The sequence below is a fragment of the Epinephelus fuscoguttatus genome, linkage group LG16, assembly GCF_011397635.1.
Source record: "Epinephelus fuscoguttatus linkage group LG16, E.fuscoguttatus.final_Chr_v1".
NCBI lineage: Eukaryota > Metazoa > Chordata > Actinopteri > Perciformes > Serranidae > Epinephelus > Epinephelus fuscoguttatus.
In genome coordinates this window covers 11255740-11276081 of record NC_064767.1, presented here as the reverse complement: position 1 = coordinate 11276081, position 20342 = coordinate 11255740, and the positions used below count along the sequence as shown (strand labels likewise).

At 41.8% G+C, this 20342-nt stretch overlaps 1 protein-coding gene across 5 annotated transcripts in view; it reads left to right on the top strand.

Annotated features, from left to right (window-relative positions):
* ehbp1 (EH domain binding protein 1) overlaps positions 1-20342 on the top strand; it is a 164787-nt gene that overhangs the window by 55812 nt on the left and 88633 nt on the right. For all 5 annotated transcript variants that reach the window (XM_049600386.1, XM_049600390.1, XM_049600387.1 and 2 more), the window contains 2 exons: positions 129-393; positions 2753-2999. In XM_049600386.1, the coding sequence (XP_049456343.1) occupies positions 129-393; positions 2753-2999 (512 nt within the window). The remainder of the gene's footprint in view (positions 1-128; positions 394-2752; positions 3000-20342) is intronic.

Here is a 20342-nt window from a genome sequence, read left to right as displayed (position 1 = left end):
CTCTCCTCTGCTCTCTAACCCAGTCGGGTGACAAGCTACCAGAGCTCTTCTCTAATAAAGAAGATACCATCTTTTACAGTTTTGTATAGTATGTGTTGTACACACAGTCTCTCCTCTCTGTCGAACAGAGCCCCCTGCCCAGCCGGTCTCAAGGCGGCAGGTGGATGACGATTCCTTCTATGACCATGACGCCTCGAATCCGTTCAATGAGCCGGATGAACCTGAGACAGAATTGGTCCCAGGGAACCCCTTCGAAGAGCCCGACCTGGACACGGACCTCCAGTCAGACCCTGAACCCCCCAAGCCCAGGCAGAGGAAGGGGGTGCGGCCTGTCGACATGAGCAAGTACTTGTATGCTGACACCACTCGCAACGAGGAAGAGGAACTTGACGAGTAAGACTTTATTTTAATCCCCCTTTTCTTCATCTTCTGATATTTGCTATCCCTTGACATTACATGATATCACTTGCATTAGTTACACATTCACTTGCATTGGCACAATATAAGGAGCCCTTTTCTGTTTGTATGTAGTGCATTTAACAGGTTGTGTATGTCAGAGTAGAGAAGCCCTTTGCTAAACTGTAGGGCTACTGACATGGTTTGAGTGTCTGTGAGTAGCCCTTAGTAGAAGCAGTCTGGAAGGATCCAGGCAGCCCAGCTTGGTTACTGTTGGCAGGCCAAGTCGTGTAAGACCCCTCCTTATAGAGGCGCACTTGAAGCCCCCCCACCAGGGCCGAATGACGAGGCAGCTCTTTCAACGGGAACAAGGGCCCTGTTGTTTCACTGCATTCTTTAACCTTGTCTCCCTCCTTTCCCTCCTCTGTCGTTCCTTCCCTCCCTCTCTCCCTCTTCCTCCTATCAACTTGTTGCCCCATACTTTCCCTCCTTGCCATCCTCCTTAACTTCCTCTTCGACTCTGCTCATTTTTATTTCACCTCCTCTGTAATCCTCCCCTCCTTCCCTTTCCAGTTTTTCCATCCCTTTAGCCAAGTCCTGTGATGGAATCCTAGCTACTTCCCAAGCAAGAACGTTTAAAGTCATCGAATAGAATACAATGTGTTTACAAAATATCTAATCAGTGATTCAGAACTGGAACGAAACTTATGTCTGCGGAGATCTCTCTGCATAGACGACCTCTGCGGACAAGTGGCCGTGCCTAAATTGTAAATGTAAACTTTTAGCTGTTGAGTGAGGCTGTCACATAGATAGCCATATGTTTTAGTCCCCTCGGCTGTCTAAAGACAGACAGGTTATTGACTGGCATGTTTCTTTTGCTCTGTCTCTTACACCAGGAGCAGTTCTCTGCAGAATAGAAAGTTCAAGAGGGCAGCGCAGTGTTTTGACTGGAGCCCTTTCACATGTCTTTTAGCCAGCGCTGGTCTGTTAAAGCTGCTCTATAGGCCTGCCTGCTTTTCTTTTCTTCACTTCCCTTAACCCCCCCCCCCCCCCCCCCCTCGTATCGCTCTGCAGTCAGATAGACACTGAGTAGCTCTAACCTTCTCTTTCAGACAGATACCTAGTCAATCAGCTTTTTTTCTTCCTCACTCTCGCTCTCACCCCCACCCTCTCCATCCAATTCTCTTGTTTGTTTAGGATTGCTTGTTGCATGTTGAGTGAATGTCTCAAGGCCGTGCCCCTGCTTTCAGTGCCACAAGCATGCCTGTATATTGATAACACTCTGGTATGCGTGTGTAAGAGTGCCTGTGTGTGTGTATGTGTGTGTGCCTTCGTGCTCCTGCCTGCCTGTCTGTCTGTCAGTAGTCCACCATGGGCAGTAAGGATATGAGGTCACACAGACCTGACCTCAGTGCACCTGCATCTTCTATTACCTTACCACTTGTGTGTGTTGTTCATTGTGTTGCACTAAACTCTCATTTCCATGTTGCAATTTCCTTATGATTAACTAAGCAGAGGGCAGTCGGAGCCAAAGATGGGTTTAAATAATCACTATAATTCAGCAAATGAGGATCTGTATTATTTCTTGTGTGCTCAAGTCTTTCTGTTTAGTGTCACTGAATCTCATTGCTATAATATCCGTAACCATATAAAAGAATGCCTCGTCATCATGCTTTGTTTTATTGCACTTTTTTCTTATAGATTTTGTTTTGTGTTATTCGTCATGACAGTTTTTATTTATTGGGATGTTGACAGTTTTAGTGACTGGTTAACAAACACAGTTGGTCTTTGAGGGAAAAGGTCATGTAAATCTTAAAGGGATGATTTTTTTGGCGTGAATTACGCTTGTTAACTGTTTCACTGCCTAGAAGAAGTGTGTACTTACTAATAAACAAGAGGCTTGTGCTTGTGACAGCAAGAGTTGTAAACATTAATGGCGTTCACCTCGGCTGTGCTGTGATATTAGCTAGCTCATTGGTGCTAGCAGTAGGTGCACGCTTCCTTCATTGCGGAGATACTGTTGGTGGGTGTGGTGCAGTAGACTGAAAATAGTTCCTTCATGAAACTGCTCACAACAAGGTCTGTGGATTATCTTCAGTAATCGGGTCATGATTTGTGGAAAGAGACGTTGCTGTTGAGTTGATACATAGTACTACAGGTAGAAGAAAATATAGGTATTTTTGATTTTAGGGTGAACTGTCCCTTTGATAATTTCTCACTCCTATCTTTGCACATTACTACACCTTCAGTTAACAGAAGCATTGCAGTCTGTGAAAGGTCCATGCATCTCCTAGCATGACATCTTCTTGTCTCATCTCACTCTCGCCTGTCACCTCTCTTCTCTCTCCTTTCTCAGATCCAACCCGTTCTACGAGCCAAGGACATCGAGCCCTGTGCGGCCCCCCGCTGGCAGCCCCTCCCTGGATATGGGCAGCAGCCAGAAGAGGAGGGCTCCCTCGCCCCCACGTTCCAGCCCTGGCCTCGGCCCCAGTGCACCAGCTCCTAAACCCAGCTCTGGTCCAGACAGGGAGAGAGCGCAGCCAGTCGGGCCCAGCCCAGTCGCAGCAGTAATGGGGAGAGAGCTGGCCTCCTCTTCCCCGAAGGTAAACAGACTTCACTTGAATATAATAAACTTCATTTATTCCCATGACAGGCACACAGAAGCATGTAAAAACACAACAGCGAATTTGATAAATGCTTGAATAAAATACAGTCAAGCAGCCTCAGCAGTGTGATGCAGCCTGGAGCTTAATGCGTAGTGAGGTGGAATGTTGGAAGAACTTATTTTCACTGAGCAAGTATTAAAGACAACCTCTTATTAAAACAAAAGGAAAATGTTTCTTAAACAAAAGCAGCTGTACAGAACTGTGCCTAAAGCCTAATGAAATACAATAAATAGAATTGGCAAAATTATAATTTATAAAAGAAACAGTGATCAAAAATAGGTACAGATACAGTGCTATTTTTGGCAGTTGACCATTTATCTGTACTTGACACTACAGACACATGTAGGCTGGCGCCAGAGAATTAATCAGGTTTGATACCCAGTCCTACATAGAGGAGTCCTTTTCAGCAGTATGGTCAGAGTTTAATGCCTTAAATGTAAAAATCATGGAATGGACACATTAGATATAATGATGTAAATGTAACATGTTGCTTCTTAGCAGTATTTAGACTATGGGAGATCCAGTGCAGCTAAAAGGTATCTCTTTCCATGGCTTAACAATAAGGATTGCCTAATTGCTCAGGCTAGTAAATGTAGCAACTCACTTATCCAAAATAATATTTGAACACATCATTTTTTTCTGGTGTTAATGATGGAAGTCGCTAAGGACTGAGCCACCCTGCTTCCTTCTCATCTTTTGTTAAGGGTTGCACATGCACAGTTTGATTGGGCTCTCCCCTCTCCCCAATGCCAGCAAAAAAAAGGCAAAGTTTATATATCTATCTATGTGAGCTGAAGTGCAAATGAACTTTTAAATCATCCTGGAAACAAGACTTTTTGTTGCGTGGCATTAGAGGAGGCCTGTGAGCAGGAACAAGTCCATTCCTGGGGCGGAGGGGGGATTGTCATACCATTTTTGATATGCAAGAATGTAGCTTCGCATCTGTGTAATACTATGTCCTTGTTCTGATTCATTTACTTAAATAAAGGTTAAATATCATAGTTAATTTCAATAAAAATTGACTTCTGGCAATAGATTTCTATACCCACTTACCCACTTGACGGGAAGGGAAGAAAAACAGTAGCTGTGAACCCTGTTTGAAATCTGCAGTGTAATTTGACCACTGCTTCTTAGTGAATTCACTATCACATACACATACAGTACAATGGGTGATTTATGCTTTTTTAGTTTTATTAACTCATCAGGAGTGTTTGTCAGATGACCACAGTTTTGATTAGTTTCATAACTAAAATAAATGTAATTTAACATTATTTAAACAGTAACAGAGACAGTACATTTTGATATAACCTGAACCCTAAAATCCCAGAATTCCACACCTCTAGTTAACTCAACTTACTATTCTTCATTCTGACTCCTTCTTTGTAGCATGTGTTATTATAAGTGAGTGACTTGAAGCATTTTTTTTAAGTGTGTGTATGTGTGTGTGTGTGTGTGTGTGTGTGATTGCGTTTGTGTGTCCACATCCAGTGGTCCTTACATTAGCTTTTTTTCCGCCTGCACAATCCCATCTTCTGCCCCATTCTTTATGCTCATGAAACTCCCCAGCTCCTCATTTGAATATAGGTATTTGTTTATTGGGGTGTTTTCGTATGTTTATTTATTTATTTAAATTAGGTAAATCATGGCTGGGTCTAATTAAATGGCTGATGGTCACACACACTCACGGCAGGAGTCAGACCACTGGTGGGGAATGATTGGCTGGGGGTGTGGGGACGGGTGGGGGTTAAAAATGAGTGTGTGTGTGTAGGGGCTCAATGAGCCTATGTGGGGCTTAAACACAGGGGGCTTAACTACAGCAGAGCGATCACAAGGGGGTGTTGACCCCCTGCGCACACACACTCACACTCACACTCACACACACATGAAAACACACTCTATACAGTTACTTATACACACACACAGACACACACAGGTCCCTCCTCCCCATGCAGCTGGCTAGCTGACTGTTTTAGTGTAGCTGGGCGGTGATGCTGGCCGTCCATGTAATTATGGCACAGTGCCTTTATCACCCAGCTGCAGTTGCCTGTGACCGTGGGTGAGGGGGCCTAAACCACTTTAATTACCCAAAGCCAGTGGCCTGTGGTGGGCCACACTTCGCCAAGAGATGCCCCTGCCTCTGGAGCTTGGGGGTGGAGGGAAGGAGGGAGGGACGCAAAGAATGAATTGTGGGTGAGGATTGAAGAGGAAGGGGGGGGGTGCAGTGAAGGAGAATAGGTAGAAGATAGTGAAGGGTAGAGGAGAGGAGAACAGTGGGGGGAAGAGGAGGAAGATGGCCAGGGAATAGTAGAAGGAGAGATAGGATGTTCACAGTAAACAAGGATAGGCCTACAGGGTTTGTTGACATATACAGCGAGTGTGAATAGGTTTCTCGTTCTTATTCACACCAAGCATTACGACACACACGCACACGCACACACACACACGACTCAGCCATGTGTAGGCTGTGAGATGACCTTTGAATGTATGAAGTCAGAGAGGATTAAGAGGAGACATTCCCACTATGAGAGGCCAAGACGAAGCCAACACATCATCACACTATGGACGTGTGCAGAGTATAGATGTGTGCTTGTGCTCGCATGCATGTTCGTTTCTGTTCTTATAGTTTCTAGGATGCCTAAGGCTCAGTTCAGTGAGTATGCACTGGGGCAGGTATAACCTTTCCCCAAAACACAGCTAACCTCTACCTCTCTCATATTAGAGGTTTCAAGGTGTGTATTCTCCATTTATATTTATTTCTACCGACTATTCATGTGGGCAATTGGTATGTAGGACCAAGATAAACACACACACACGCAGTCTAATCTCAGAATGTGAATAGAAATTGATATATTGAAAGCAGCCATACTCGGTTATACATTTACAACCTGCCCTGAGGGGTATGAAATGTCTCACACCTGTTTTGTTGAATGAAATCTCGTCTTCGCTAACCAAGAAGAGATTAGCATGTCTTGAATCACATTTACATTTTACACATTTATTCAGTGCACAGGTAACAAAAGCTTTTACTGCTTGATCATAGTTACACCGGACAAACAGTTAAAAGTGTAAGGGTCAGAGCCTTAGTGCTCGAATGATGTTCCTGTGATTGTGTACTGATGTTCAAAAGATAGAACTTGGATAAAAAAATAGCCAAAACAAGAAAGATGCTTAGTTTTCTCTTAAGATGAGAGCACAGCAGTGGAGTAGAAGAATGAAGGAAAGAAATATGGATCATGGAGATATTATGATGTGAGCTACTATAATACCTATGTATCATATACTAAAAATGAATACTGTCATATTTTGGCTTAGCTAAACTCTCTTCTCCTTGTCACGTACGAATTCACTCAGGAGGTTTAGCATTAAACTTTGTCTTGTAGATGTAGTTTTATCCTCCTTGTCATTGTATTAAAACCACCCACTTCAATGCCAGCCTGTGAAGAATCGGGACATCTACAGGACATATGGTGTGCACCCACTTACTCCGTACACAGGTATTACACATATGGATTGGATTTACATTAAGCTCTAACAAGAGCTCAAAGCTCTGGATTTCTGCCAGTGGAAGACACGTTCAGCACTATCAAATTAATGGACAGGATAAGACGGCAAATACTGAACAACTCAAATGCATTTATTGAAACGTGGGTTACCAGTTGTTGGGGTGTTTCATCTTGAGACAATCCAGGGGGACCTGAGAGACCAATGCTTAGCAAATTTGCATTTAGCATGCAGGGTTTAGAGATGTAAATGGAGGTGTACAACCTGCAGCATCTCAACTTTTTTTTCCCCAGGGAGTACATGTGCTCATAAATGAAAACAAATTGGGAGAACAGCAAAAAAAAAAAATTAATGTAATACAGAGTTAATTAATAGAAATGTATCAAATGCATATTTATACTGCAGCTGTGCAGCACTACTCTGGTCAGAGCAAGGAAAACAGTCTCAAACACAGTCTGTAGCCAGATTTGTATTTCTATTTTTTTGTCTATATCCAGAAAGATACAGACCCAGCAGAAAGACAGGATCAGTTGCTTCATGCTGTCATCTCTCTGACGCTGTTGTTCTCTCTACACTAAAACATTGAATCTATATGTTCTCCCTCTGCCGGTTCCAGTGGACATTGAAGTGACATCGCTAACGCTTTCAGCTGCCCTGTCTTTATAGCCACCATGCTAACGTTAACTTTAGCTGCCTCAGTTAATATGAAATGCAAAGCTTTGTTAGTTAGTCAAACCTTACGAAGCCCCCTCGCAGGATGCTTCTTTCTCCTCGTTTCCTTTTCACTCAAAATAAAAATAAATGGGCTTGATTTTAGTAATGTCCACTCATGTAAAATTTAGCCTATTGTATTGATGCTTTTTTCCCTGTAATCTAACTTTTACTAGATGACACTGGTTGCATCATTACAGAAGATTCTTCTGTGATTGGTGCATTGCGGCTTGTGCAATTCTGGGGCTTGTAGTTTTTGAATGATGAGCAGCACACTGCTACTTGCACGCTGTGCTCCTAAATGATTGTTCTGGATCGCATGGATCTATTTTAGGAGCAAATAAAAGTAAAATGCTCAGTCGAGCCCCGCTGTGGAGGTTTTCTTCTCTATGATGCCTAACAGACTTCATATACAATTAATGCAGTCTCTGCCACTTGTGAACCTGTCTCTTGTCGTGTTGGCTTCCATCTGACAATATGAGGTCAGTCCCAGTGTGAACTCATCTCCCAGTCTTTCAGACAGCAGTGTCTCCCTGAAACGAGACTTTGAATAAGCCTCTTTACTCTTTGTACGTAATACACACTCACAAAACTGGGATCAGGGTTCCCCAGTATAACTGCAGCATTTTACATTGGACCCACAGAAAGTGAAGGTTAGAAGAATGCTTTACAGGCCAAATGACCAGCTGTATATTAATTTCTTCTTGAACTGAAGTCCATGGGGACCACATTTAACAACAGCAAAACTCCAAATTTTATCTATCTAGTCATGTGCTCAGTTTTCCCAAACACATGCATGTTAACTAAAACGTTGCAATATAAAATATTTCCATCTACTAGTAGCGCGCCCTGAGCATGCCTGGCCATGTGTGTGCATATAAGCTCCACTTAAGCAGAGTTCAAACGCATGCAGGTGCCCAGTCACACTACTTGGCCATGCATGAGACTGACATGTACTGACGTGTTTTAAATCATTTTATTTTATTTTTTTTTTTTAGCCAAAATGCATGTTTGACAAGTCCTGGGCACAGGAATGGATAAATGAGTCTTGGATTAAACTGCACGAGATGTGTGAGTCTATAAACATATGTTTTGATATAGTTTTGCTGTTGTTAAACATGGTCCCCGTTTACTTCAATTCATGAAGAATTTTCGACTTTTTGGAATTCTCTGCTCATCATGGAGGCATGTGAGAAAAACAGACTTTTCTTCATGAAGATAAGGTAAGTAGCGAGTAACTGGCGTGCAAATGGTCATTTGCTGGTGAAATATTCCTTTAACTCTCTGGGTCACTCACTGATGGCGGCATGTCTTTAGCTTGACTCGCAAGTGGGCTTCTCAAACTGTTGCCATTGTGCATTCACTCATTGCACTTTTATCTTTGAATACACACACAGTATGTTATCTACTTTCAGTTGTTGTTGATAGTATCTCAAATATGTTTCCTTGCTGGCAAGAGTGGGTCTTATTAGACGCTTCATGTCTCTCATGCCACTGTGTCTGTCCATTGTCCTGTCTGGGAGATATAGATCCTCAAAGACGTCAAGTTTAAGTTTAGCATCTGTGAAGGAGCTGGAAGGATGGAAACGTCTGTGGGATTAATGTAAATGAACAGAGGGAGTTCCTGTTGGGCGGGTTGTGAGCTCTGTCTGGTCTGATTCAGTCCATCTCTTTTCCCTGGGGCTGATTTCACCCCTCCCAGTAATTCAGTGATCCCCTGCTCCTCCTTTTGTTTCATCTCCATCTCTATTCCTTAGTCAGACCGCTCTACACTTAGATGCGCTGATCTTTGGATTTTTATCAAGTTTCCGCTTCATGAATTATTTGCCTTATTTTCATATAAAGAAAAGTTGGAAGCTGGCATATGTCTGAGGGCAAAAGTTTGAACAAAGAACTTCTATATTATCTTAATATTTACTCAAAGAAAGAGCAAGCCATCTTCAAGTTGAAGTTGCTGGCACTTAGTTGCTCTGAGGAAACATGTGGATCCAAGAACTGTTGATTACTTTAGAAAATAGTGGTTACTACACAATGACAGAAGATATTTAGAGTTTGCAAAATCACCCAGGTAAAATCTGCCAGAATCCTACATGATGTCTTCACCACTTTTCCCTCTTTTTCCCCGTTCCTTTTTACACACTCATCCTTCCCAGAGATGAGAAAGTGAACCAACACTAGACGTATGTTTTCTTTCTCCCCTTCAGTTGAAGGGCTAGTGTGATTACTTATGTTAATCAAAGGGTTCAAATTAAATAGAGTTTTGCAGGTTGTGAGAGCTCCTGTGCCGGGGGGGAGGCAGAGGCCAGAGCTCTCCTTCCTCTCCCAGACTTTGTTTTCACAGCCCCTCCTTCAGTTCAGACTACCTCCAAATTGAAATTAGAATAAATTAACATTATTTAATTGAGTTCGCAGAAGGCTGCGATATTTCTTAATTAGCTTTCACCGGGGTTCGCGGCAGGAGAGGACCACATCCGCACAGTGAAGTGTTACTGAGGTTGGTGTGACGACTGAGGGATGTTTTTGGAGGACAGAGGGGAGCCCAAGAGACAAGGACAGTCATCTCTGGTCTTCTGATCTTTGCCCAGTCCAAGGTCTCTCGTCTTGTTATCAATTATATCCGTTCCAAAGTTATTCCATCTTCTCTGATAACTTTGACATACCTTTAACAAAGAGTCTCAGCTGAGGACATAACGAACGTCCCACAGCCTAATGTTTTTAAACAGTGATTAAATACATTTTATATGCAACTTTCTAACACCAAACATGTCTCAGTATTTAAAATTTAAAAATGTACTTCCTGTGCTAGAGCGGAAATTCTCAACATGTCTCATGTGCTTGGGTTAAAAGAAACAATGGGGAATGAATGAATCTTATATTCTCCTGTATTTCTAATCATGTTTGTCAAGACACTATGGTTTTTATTAATGTGAGCATTGGTATTTGTTGCTTGTGATAATATTTTTCTGAAGGAAGGGGTGTGAATTTATCATTTTCTGGACTCATTATGCATAGTTCTATTGATTCCCATCAGGGATGGATGATATATGTCGAGTATACTAAATGTCTTGCGCCGTTTTTCCACATGGGGAATCCTATAAAGTGATCGATTGAATTAAATGAGTATAAATTATAAACTATACTTTCCTTTTTTAAACCACCGGCATGAGACTCGCTTTGGCATTTCAGTTTTCTTGCTCTCTCCTATGGCTCTCTCCCTCTTGAAGACACAAAAAGAATTTAAAAAAAGACTTACAAACGTGACACATCACACACACGCCCCCCTATTCACCCATACCACTCCTCAGCGATAGTGTATCAGCAGATGTTGTGCATGTTGTTGTATCTGCAGGTCTCCAGACAACGACTATTAAATCGCATTTTGCAACCATGTTGCATCAGTGTGACCTGCACGTATTAATATATAAACTGGAGAGCTGTTAGTTTGTTTTCTATTCACAGTCAATAAATTCGTATCTTTAACAGTGCTGCTGTAACGGTTTAACTTTCTGCTAAGTTCCAGGTTCACAGCAAGAATATCAACACTTCTGGCCTGAGACGAGCCGGGTGCTCCAGAATAGTTTAGTTTCGGGTCAGAAATGATTTTGTTATAACAGTACTTTATTTAACTTTATGATAACATACTTACTTAGCTTTATTTTTACAGTAGTTTATGTAGTTGTTAAGTATTGTTGTACTGTGTAGTAGTTTGGAGGAGATTGTAAAATTCCAGATAAATACGTTTCAATATATCCAAATATATAGTGATATTGTTTAGAAGCCATATTCCCCAGCCGTAATTATTATTATGTAAGTATTAAGTGAATCCAAATGTATAATAGAGCAATAGAGAATAGCGTATGAAGGGTGCCATTGTCATAAATCAAGTTACCGAATGTACTTGATTGTCTTTGATTTTTCTTCATAGTTCAGTGGAGCTGTGAAAACACTGAACTTCTTGCTCGATCCAGGTTAATGGTTCTGGATAAAAAGTTTAAGTTAAAGGTAAATATAAGATTTCCAGTGTGATTTGTGTAGCCACAGTATATTGTTGGGTTAAAGTAAAGGATCACAGGAGAGCTGTGTCGCTTAAATTTCAGAACCTGGAATCATTATTAGCAGGGAAAACATAGCGGTCCATTTCAGAGACCAAGGTATTGAAGACTCACTGGCTCCCCTTGGCCACGTTGGCCTTTCCATAAGCTGTGTAATATTAGGAGAATAATCCTTGAGAGGAGTAAAGCTAAGTCAGTGACTCTCAGTGTCTGCCTTTTCCCAGTGTGGACCCCTCCCCAACTCTTATTTGCAGTCTCTGAGTGGTCTGTCATTGGATCTTGTGGGAGAGAGGAGACCCAGTTTCTCCTGTCGGGCAGTTTAGGTCCGATCTTTGGGCTTCCTGTTGTTGCTGCAGGGCATCGCTGTCATCAAGTTGGGTAGAGAGGTATAAGACATTACTGACTACTGAACAAACTCACCTGTTTGGATCCCTTCTAAAAAGTTGGGGAGTTAAGATAAGGTAGTGTTCTGGGTCAAGTTGTGTAAGGGTTAGTTTTCAGTTTGCTTGTTTAGTGGACATGAAGAGTTAGAGTTATGTTTGAAAGACATGGAGGTGCTCAAAAAGGAATTCTGATGTGATACACAATGTTGATCCTGAAGTCTTACAAGACATAACAAACAATATGTTTGATAATTTCAACAGAATAAATATAAATCTGATGTTAGTATTTATTCAGGGACTATTCTGAATTCAATTTTATACACGGCTGCCACGAAAGAAGGAGCATGTGTGTTGTGCGCACTAATGTGCAATCTTGTGTGTGTTGTTGTGAGGGATATATTTTGATCCAGTTACTGTAATGCGGCTATCATTTTTCCACCTCTTCCTCTGTTGGGTGCATGTCGAGTTCACAAGTTAAGCACTGCGAAGAGCTCACTCTCCTCAATACCCGCGCCGACTGGTGTAAAAGGGCCTTCCGCAAAGCGCCGCTTGTAATCTGCCTTTGGTAAGTCCTCCTTAGTTTTATCTGCCAAGGATTACCTCACAAGCTGCAAGCAGGAGAGAACGAGGGAGACGCAGAGCAAGAGAGAGAGAAATGAAAAGCAAGTCAAACAGAAAACGATGAAGATGGAACAAAATGAAAACAAATCGCTGTGTAATCTCTAAAAGAGAGAGACCTGCTTTAGAGTTGAAGGGAGGTTTCCCTCGCCACTCATTTAGAGAGGGAATTGACTAATCCCTCCGTGATTGATGTCTGCTATGAGAGGCTCTATAGCAGACTAATAGGGCTTATGAGGATGACCAGAAAGTCCTTTGTGTGTGCATGCCTGTGTGTGTGTATATGTGAATGAACCAAACCTTTTTGTCTTGTGTGTCCTGCTATCCAGTGGCCATGGAGGCCAGGGGTTTGAATGACATGGCGGCCGAAGAAGGGGTAACTTTATCTTAATCTGGTCTTAATCTGCCGCAGTCCTCCAGGTGTGTGTGGGCTTAAACCCAGAAGGATCCAGGGTTTTGGGGTGAGGTTTAAGGGGGCTTCGGGTGAGGAGATAGAAGTCCATGCACTTGAAAACTCCTTTGACCTGAAGAACAACTAAGACCCCCCGCACATTCTTGAAAACCACGCTCACTTAGTCATGCCATACCTTACTCCCGTCATCCTTAAGTGGCCCCTGCTACATTTTAATTGAATTAAACCAACCGTTCTCTATAATTTAAAAAGGACCTTAGAAGTACCTTATGAATTAGTCTTAGTGATTTGTCTTCCAAATTATGTGCATGCGTTTAAGTGTGTGTGTGAGTGCGTGTGCGCGCACTCTGTGTTTGAGGAAAGGAGAGCGAGTGTAGAAATGATAAGGCTTTAATTGCCTCTTTATAAAGCCCTCCAGCACCCCCTCTTTTGGACTGTTACGGTATGCAGGTGTGTGCTCTTATACGCTATAGGAAATACTAAGTGGCATTTTCAGTGCTTAACGCGTAGATCACTGAGTGGGATCATTCCCTCTGCTTTTAATTGAGCACTCTCGTAACAGCTCAACGAGATTTGATCATGCGGTCCTGTCTTGGTTATCAGAATGTACAGACAGCAGGCGTTCCCCATCAAAAATATCTTCATATAGGTTGGTTTGCCCAAAGCAGTTTTTGGTGGTTTGTTAGCTATGCCAGTGAGATGGTAGTATGTGTCCATTGTTTGGTTGTTTTGTTTGTCCCACACACATTAACAGACATTTAAGAGAATAAATCCTAATGTCTTTGATGATCCTTTTGATCTTGTACCATCAGTAGTCAAAATTGTTCACTTCTTCATTGATTCAGTGCATGACAAAATACTTCAAAATCCCTGGCTACATCCCTGTCAGCCTTAGCCAACTGCAAGCTAACGTTAGCATGTTAGCATACTGAAGATTACATGTCAAAATAGAGAAATAGCTTCAGGCACATGGTGTTGAAATGGAGTAGTACTAGATGATGTGCATATTAGGATTTGTTGGTGCATGAGACAGAGTATTAAAAGCGGTCAACCAATCAGCCACGACAAAGACAATGAGGATATTTACTGATATTAAAAGCATTTAACCAGCTAAACACAAGTTGACTTTGAGTGAGCTTAGCACTAACTGCTATCGTTCACCAAAAATGTGTTTACAAAACAAGACCGGTCATTTTGGGCACTTTTTTGACAGCGGATCAGTTTGAGTTATTGCAGAGAGAAATAGAAGAGTCAGGAGCAGCCACCGTGAGCTGTTAGATAAAGAGCTGCAGGCGACAAGCTGCACACCTTTAACTTGGCGAGGTAACCAACTTCTTTCACTGTGCCCTGCTGTAAGCAGACTCAGGCCATGTGCAGCCAAAAATCATATGACTATTGCTCACAGAGTGATGGAAAAAGGCCAGTTATTGGAAACTTCTATCTGTGACCTGTAGTATTAAACACCATTTGCTGTTACATCAGTAACTACAGGTGTCGCCAAATCAACCGGGACTTATATCTTTGCCACTTCAAGGTTTCAGTGATACACCATAAACTACAGCCTCACAGTTATTCACGTGATCTTTTCCCTCTCTTTGTGTCTTAACTTTCTTTATCGATTCCTACTCCCTCTCTTTCTAGATGCTCTTGTCATACTCCTCCCTCTCCTTCTCTGTCTGTGTGTAGCATTTTCCTCCACCACACCCTTCCTCCTCTACTATGTGTGTGTGTTGATGCATGTGTATTCTGATCAGGAGTCAAAGGGGTGACTTTGTAATTATGTTCATTTTAATTGGCTGCGCTATCACCCCTCTCATCACTTTAGAGCCCACACTGCGCTGGACAATGGCAGTCTATAGTGTGGGGGGGGCTGCACAACTGCTGTGTCAAGACCCCCCTACACACACACACACACACACACACTCAGTCAGCCTCTTTACCTGCGGAACATAATTCCTAAAGTGGCCTCCTTAATGAGTTTTCCCTGCCCAGGCTTAGATTAATTGATAAATGGCAGCGTTATCAGCACAGCTGATCTCTGAATCCATTGCACCACTAATTTGTTTGTTGAAGATGGCAGTTAAAGGAGATTAATACGTTATAGATTTATAAGAGCCACCCCCCTCCTGTCTCTTCCTCCTTCTCTTCCTTCTCTCAAAGCTTTATTTATTTGTCGGATGAAGATGAGGAGGTAGAGGAAGAGATGGGTGGCCTTCGGATTCTTTTTCTGGAGTCTTTAAGTTAAAATTGCTCGGCCAGTAGATTGTAAAATCAAAACATGCAACACATTCACTAGTAACCCTCATCTGTAAGTCAAGGCAGTCTAGCAATGACCTGGAGCCTCATTACAGAAAAATGAAATGAAATGAAAAATGTGTGCTAGGAAACTATCCATTGTTTATATTTCAGAATTGGATCTTTATTTGATCAGTTAAAGTTCATATGTTCAATCAAATTCTTGATGACCAGTTAATCCATCGTCAATTAATCGCTACTGTCGGTACTATCTAACAGGAGCAATTCTAAACTCATACCTGTGTCCTGTCCTATCTCAGACCTCTGATCTTAGCTTCAACACTCATTCTGTTATGGATGTGTCTGTGTTTAGAATATACATAGACTGCCTGTATTGTTAAATACAGTGTAGGTTACTCAAGATGGACAAAAAATAATATTAGCGGCTCTAACTTGTCGCTGGCGAGCTAACTTGCTATCATGAACATAAAAGAGAGGCGTTCAGTTTTAGCTATGAGGAGTCGGAGGCACTAATCGTGCCAAAAGAAGAGATGAAACCCTGCCTTTCGGGAAGTTTAGTTTTTTCGTTTTCTCTTTTTAAGCATCATCATACAGTTTGAGTAGCCTTTCAATAATTATATTTTAGTGCTCTTGTTGTCCCCTATCTTCATTGTCATTACCATGCAGATCCAGCAACAGTGCTGCTGCCACTTTTGCAGTTATTTTGAATTTAGGACAGGGTCATTGCCATCCTAATTTAGGATTCCTAACTTTGGAAACCCCAAAGTTTCTGTGATGAGACCCCGGCACTGTAAATTTTGTTAGACTGCATCATGCTTTATGTGTAACTTGCAACATAGCAGCTCACAAATACTGGATTTAAAGCCGAAATACATATCAATATTTAAAAGTTAAAAACATCTGATAATCTCTGCTGAATGACCCCAAACATATTTTTTGGCATTTTGTGCGGCAGTCTCTTGGTATTTATCGGTTGATACATACATCTTTAACAAAATTCACACAACAAACCTGTATTGGCTGATTTTTTTTGGTCTAGCTCTAAACAATCACTTAAAACTCTGTATTCAAGTCACATCAGTTTTACTTTGGATTGAAGCTGCCATCATGGGTGTCAAACGTGGCAGCAAGTTCAAATTCTGAAATACTTTTGGATCTCATGGTGTTGCCATAGAAAAAGAAGGTACAGGAAGAGGCAGGTGGACAAAACAGGCTGTAAACTCTCACTCTGAACTGTTGACTCTGAGTTATTGAAAAAGGTGGTTGAGACCTCATGTTGTGAGTACTGGATGAGGAGGAGAAGGGATTGGCCCAGAAGGAATTTGTAATCTCTCCTGTTGGATCTGTGTAACCCAAAGGAGGGAAAACGTGGAGATGGACCCAGGATGGGAAGGCAGGAACATTTTCACCATTGGTGATGTAGTCTTGTTTTGTCCCTGACTGGATCCTAGCTTCCATATCATCAACCCCCATCCTCTTACCGCACACACTGACACACACACTCAATCCCAAACCTACCCACCCTGCGTGTCTTTTTTTTTCCCCCCAGCCAAAGCTAATTTGCAGAGGCGTGAGTGTGGGTAATGCTACTGCCGTTTCCATGACAAGCTAAAGCCAGCACTTACACCGCATTATGCCCCTGTGTTACACGTTAGGCGTGCAAGCGGGCGGGTGGGCACACTGCAAGCTGGCACAGTCACTCCTTTGTCTGCTTCCTCCTCCAAACTGTGTTATTTCATGATGTTTTTTTTTTCACTCAATGGTTTTTATTTCAATTTCAAAGCCTTGTCTGTCTTCTCCTGTTTGCTTTTTTTTTTTTTTTTTTGCTGCTGCTTTGCATGGTTATGCCTTTGGAGCAGAATAGGCCTTGGAAGCAAAATGGTCCTGGAAAAGGAAACCGCTTTTCCTGATTTTTGCATTTTACATCTCAGTAGCCAACTGCCGAAAGGCCCCTCTGTCTTGGCCTGCAGGTTCACTGCTAGATGGGAAGCATATCTGCTTCTGAGCGAATCACTAGCAAGCCCCCCCCACCCATCGCCATCATGATGAATTTTTTCATCAGTATTTACATATTTTCCTACTTTGTGACATTACACAAAGCCATGGCAAACAGATTTGTTAATAAACTGTGGAACAAACAGTCCCATATCGTTTGGCTCGGCGGCAGAGCAGCTGAGTGCCTTGCTCAAAAGTAGCAGGTTCAGTCTGTCAGATGTTCAAGCTCCCTGCGAGCTCTCAGGTGTAAAGAGTTATCGTTCTCTCTACACCTGTTCACACACACAAAATGATGCCTGACTTCACTAAACAGTGTCTACATGCGCAGTCACACATACACACACTTTCTCTCACGGCTCTCTTTGGAAGGAGCCCCTCCTCGGTGTGATTACAACAGTAATGCGATATATCCTTTGTATGTTAATGTGTATTATTTTTCACGCTACATTCGTTCTCCTCTCCTGTTCCTGCCTTTTGTCTTCCCCCCCTCTTTTCCTATTGTTCCATCCACTCCACATCTCCATTTACATAATTGAACTTTTGATTGGACTTTGCGCCCTCCCCTCTGCTCTCATGCAGGCGACGTTTGAAATCCGAAGCATAATTTCATGGGTAAGATGATGCGAGGTGATCATTCGTCTTTTTCCCTCTGTCTTTTTCTAATGTGAAGACGCCCCAGATTAAACAAATTGCTTGTTTTGATTGAAGGTGCAATTAAGTAATTGAGAGTGTTAGTAGTTGGAGCCCAGCCAATCAGATGAGAGCTTTCAATAGCAGGATGGACAGGCCACTTAAGTGCACTAACCTTTATCCTCTTAAATGTGAACAGGTATTAATGTTTTTCAAGTGTGTGTGTACATCTTGGATAAGAGCCGTGTGTTTGCCTGCCTTTTCTAAACGGTCTATACAAACAGTATATATGTTTCTCCCTTTACTGTATGCTTTCACTTCAGCATGTGCCTGCAGTTCAGTATCAGTACATTAGAATTTGAGTGTGTATGCATATATAGTATGTGTGCCTTTCTACTGTAGATCCTGTTGTCATTTCAAGTGTGTCTGTGTGTTTGTGTGCTTTGCAATGTGTGCGTGTGTCTGTGGACTTTTTTTTTTTTTTTTTGCCGTAGGCTCCTTGAGCGGATTACAAGTTTTTAAGAGTATGAGATTCAACACCTCCTCAAATCTGACACTCTCTGACACTGCTTTGAAGCCATGAAAGTGAGATTGGAGAGACACGGAAGCTCTTTTCTCTCCACAGAGTCGTGGGTTTATGTCATTGGGTTGAGGCCAGTTAAGTTTCCATTGAAGCGTTTTGCCCCAGAGGGAGAGACAAAGCTGCCACTTAAAGCGTTTCACTTGTATCTTTTTTATGACTTTGAAAGGCCAGTTTTAATGGTCTCCATACTCTGCACACGTTTAATTGTGGGTAATGCGACGTGACTGTTTACGTCTGTTCATCTTCATTTTGGCCAACAGGGTGACCCAGAAGTACACTGTCTTTTATATCTTTACCCCCAAGTTTGCAATTAGACACATTGCTAAAGCGTCTTTCTAATTCAAGTTCAGTTGCTGACTAAGGCTCGAACAGATGATTATTTCACTGTCAATTAATCTGTGAATTATTTGATCTGTAAAATGGTAAAAAAAAAAAATATATATATAGATCGGTGATGTTCTCCAAATTGTTTTGTTCAAAGATAATCAGTTTACTGTCATAGAGGAGTAAAGAATCCTGAAAATATTCACATATAAGTAGCTGGATTCAGAGAAATTTTACTTTTTCTTCTGAAAAATGACTCTATCTAATTAATTGATTATCATATTATAATGATTTAATAGTTGACAAGTAATGGATTAATCATCGCAGCTCTATTTCTGACTATGATTTGAAAAACAGATTTTAAAAAAAATCCCTGCACCTATCAATTTAGTGTCATTATTTTTTATTAACTTTGGGGTTAAAATGAAATATACATGTACAGTATGTGTAGTATATTGCAAAGTGTGAAACCATCTTAGACTGTTTTGAGCCGATCCTACTGTCAAATCTTCTTCATGTATAATGTTGGTGAAAAGGGATTTTGTTTAGTATTGTGCTGTTCAACTCTCGGTAAGTCACAGTTAAAAGGTATTTCAGATTATTTCTGCCCTCATACAGTACAGTTGATATTGGCATATTGCCCCAAAAGCAACATTTTCCAGCCTCGCTACAGAATTGTTCTTTTGCTTAAGACCTAAGATCGACCTGTGACAATTTTCTAATTTTCCATATCATGGTTCATCCGCTTTTACTCATGATTCCAGATCTCGAATCCCATCCCACCCTCCCAAAATCACATTGCTGACACCAAAAATCCTCCTGACACCAGCACCAACAGGAACCTGGGTGCTTCCATTCGCAGGTTTCCTCCTATCTTGTCATTCAGGCATTGTAGTGAGCTTAACCCCCCTTCTTTCTCTCTCACATCCTTTTCCCTTCTTCCATTTTTTTTCTTTCTTTGCCCCGTCGGATGTATGTTGTTGACACTGAGGCATCAGGAATAATGGAATCTCTTGTCAGTGGCTTGTATTTTTCGCCCAGGCTGTTAGGGCTGTGTATAATAGTAGCAGAGGAGGAGGAAGAGGGGAGGTTATGTGCCACTGATAGTAATGAAGGTTGCCTTTTCATTTTTTAATATGGAATGTTTGTGGGCCGAGGCAATGCTCTCCGCTAATCCTACCCTCGAGCTGAGCTAGCTACATGGCTGTGTCAGTGTTGCACACACACATCCAGTGACATTCACACAGACAGATAAAAGACAAACACACACACATACACACGCACACACACACATACATGTACACACCTGCCTTTAGGCAAGACAGCAAACTGTTTGATAAGTCAGGGTGCATTTCTGTTCCTCATGAAAATTTCACTCCTCCCGTGTTTGTGTCTTAAGGAAATGCAGCCGGTTCCTGTAAAAGAAGATATGGTGTTTGTTCAATATTTGATGGATATGAAAGCTTGAGTGCGCAGATGCATTTGTAAACCTTTATCTGGAAGGAGCCTAATGGAACAGTCTGGGCTGCCGATTGAGAAAATTACATCAGTTTGGGTTGTGATGAACGTGGGGTCACTGCTTGTCACACGCCGCTGTCGCTTCTAAAAACTGGTTTGTCAGGAAGGAAGAAAAGAATCATTTTTGAAATGACACATCAGCTAACAGAGGTTTTAAAGCACCCGAAGTAAATAACACACCATCCTTGACTTCTCCTCAATATGTTATTAATTGAAGTTTGTGGTGTTTTTTTTTTTTTTTTTTTTTTTTTTTGTACCCTCTCAAAGTGCAAATTATGGTGCATATTAATATGTGTG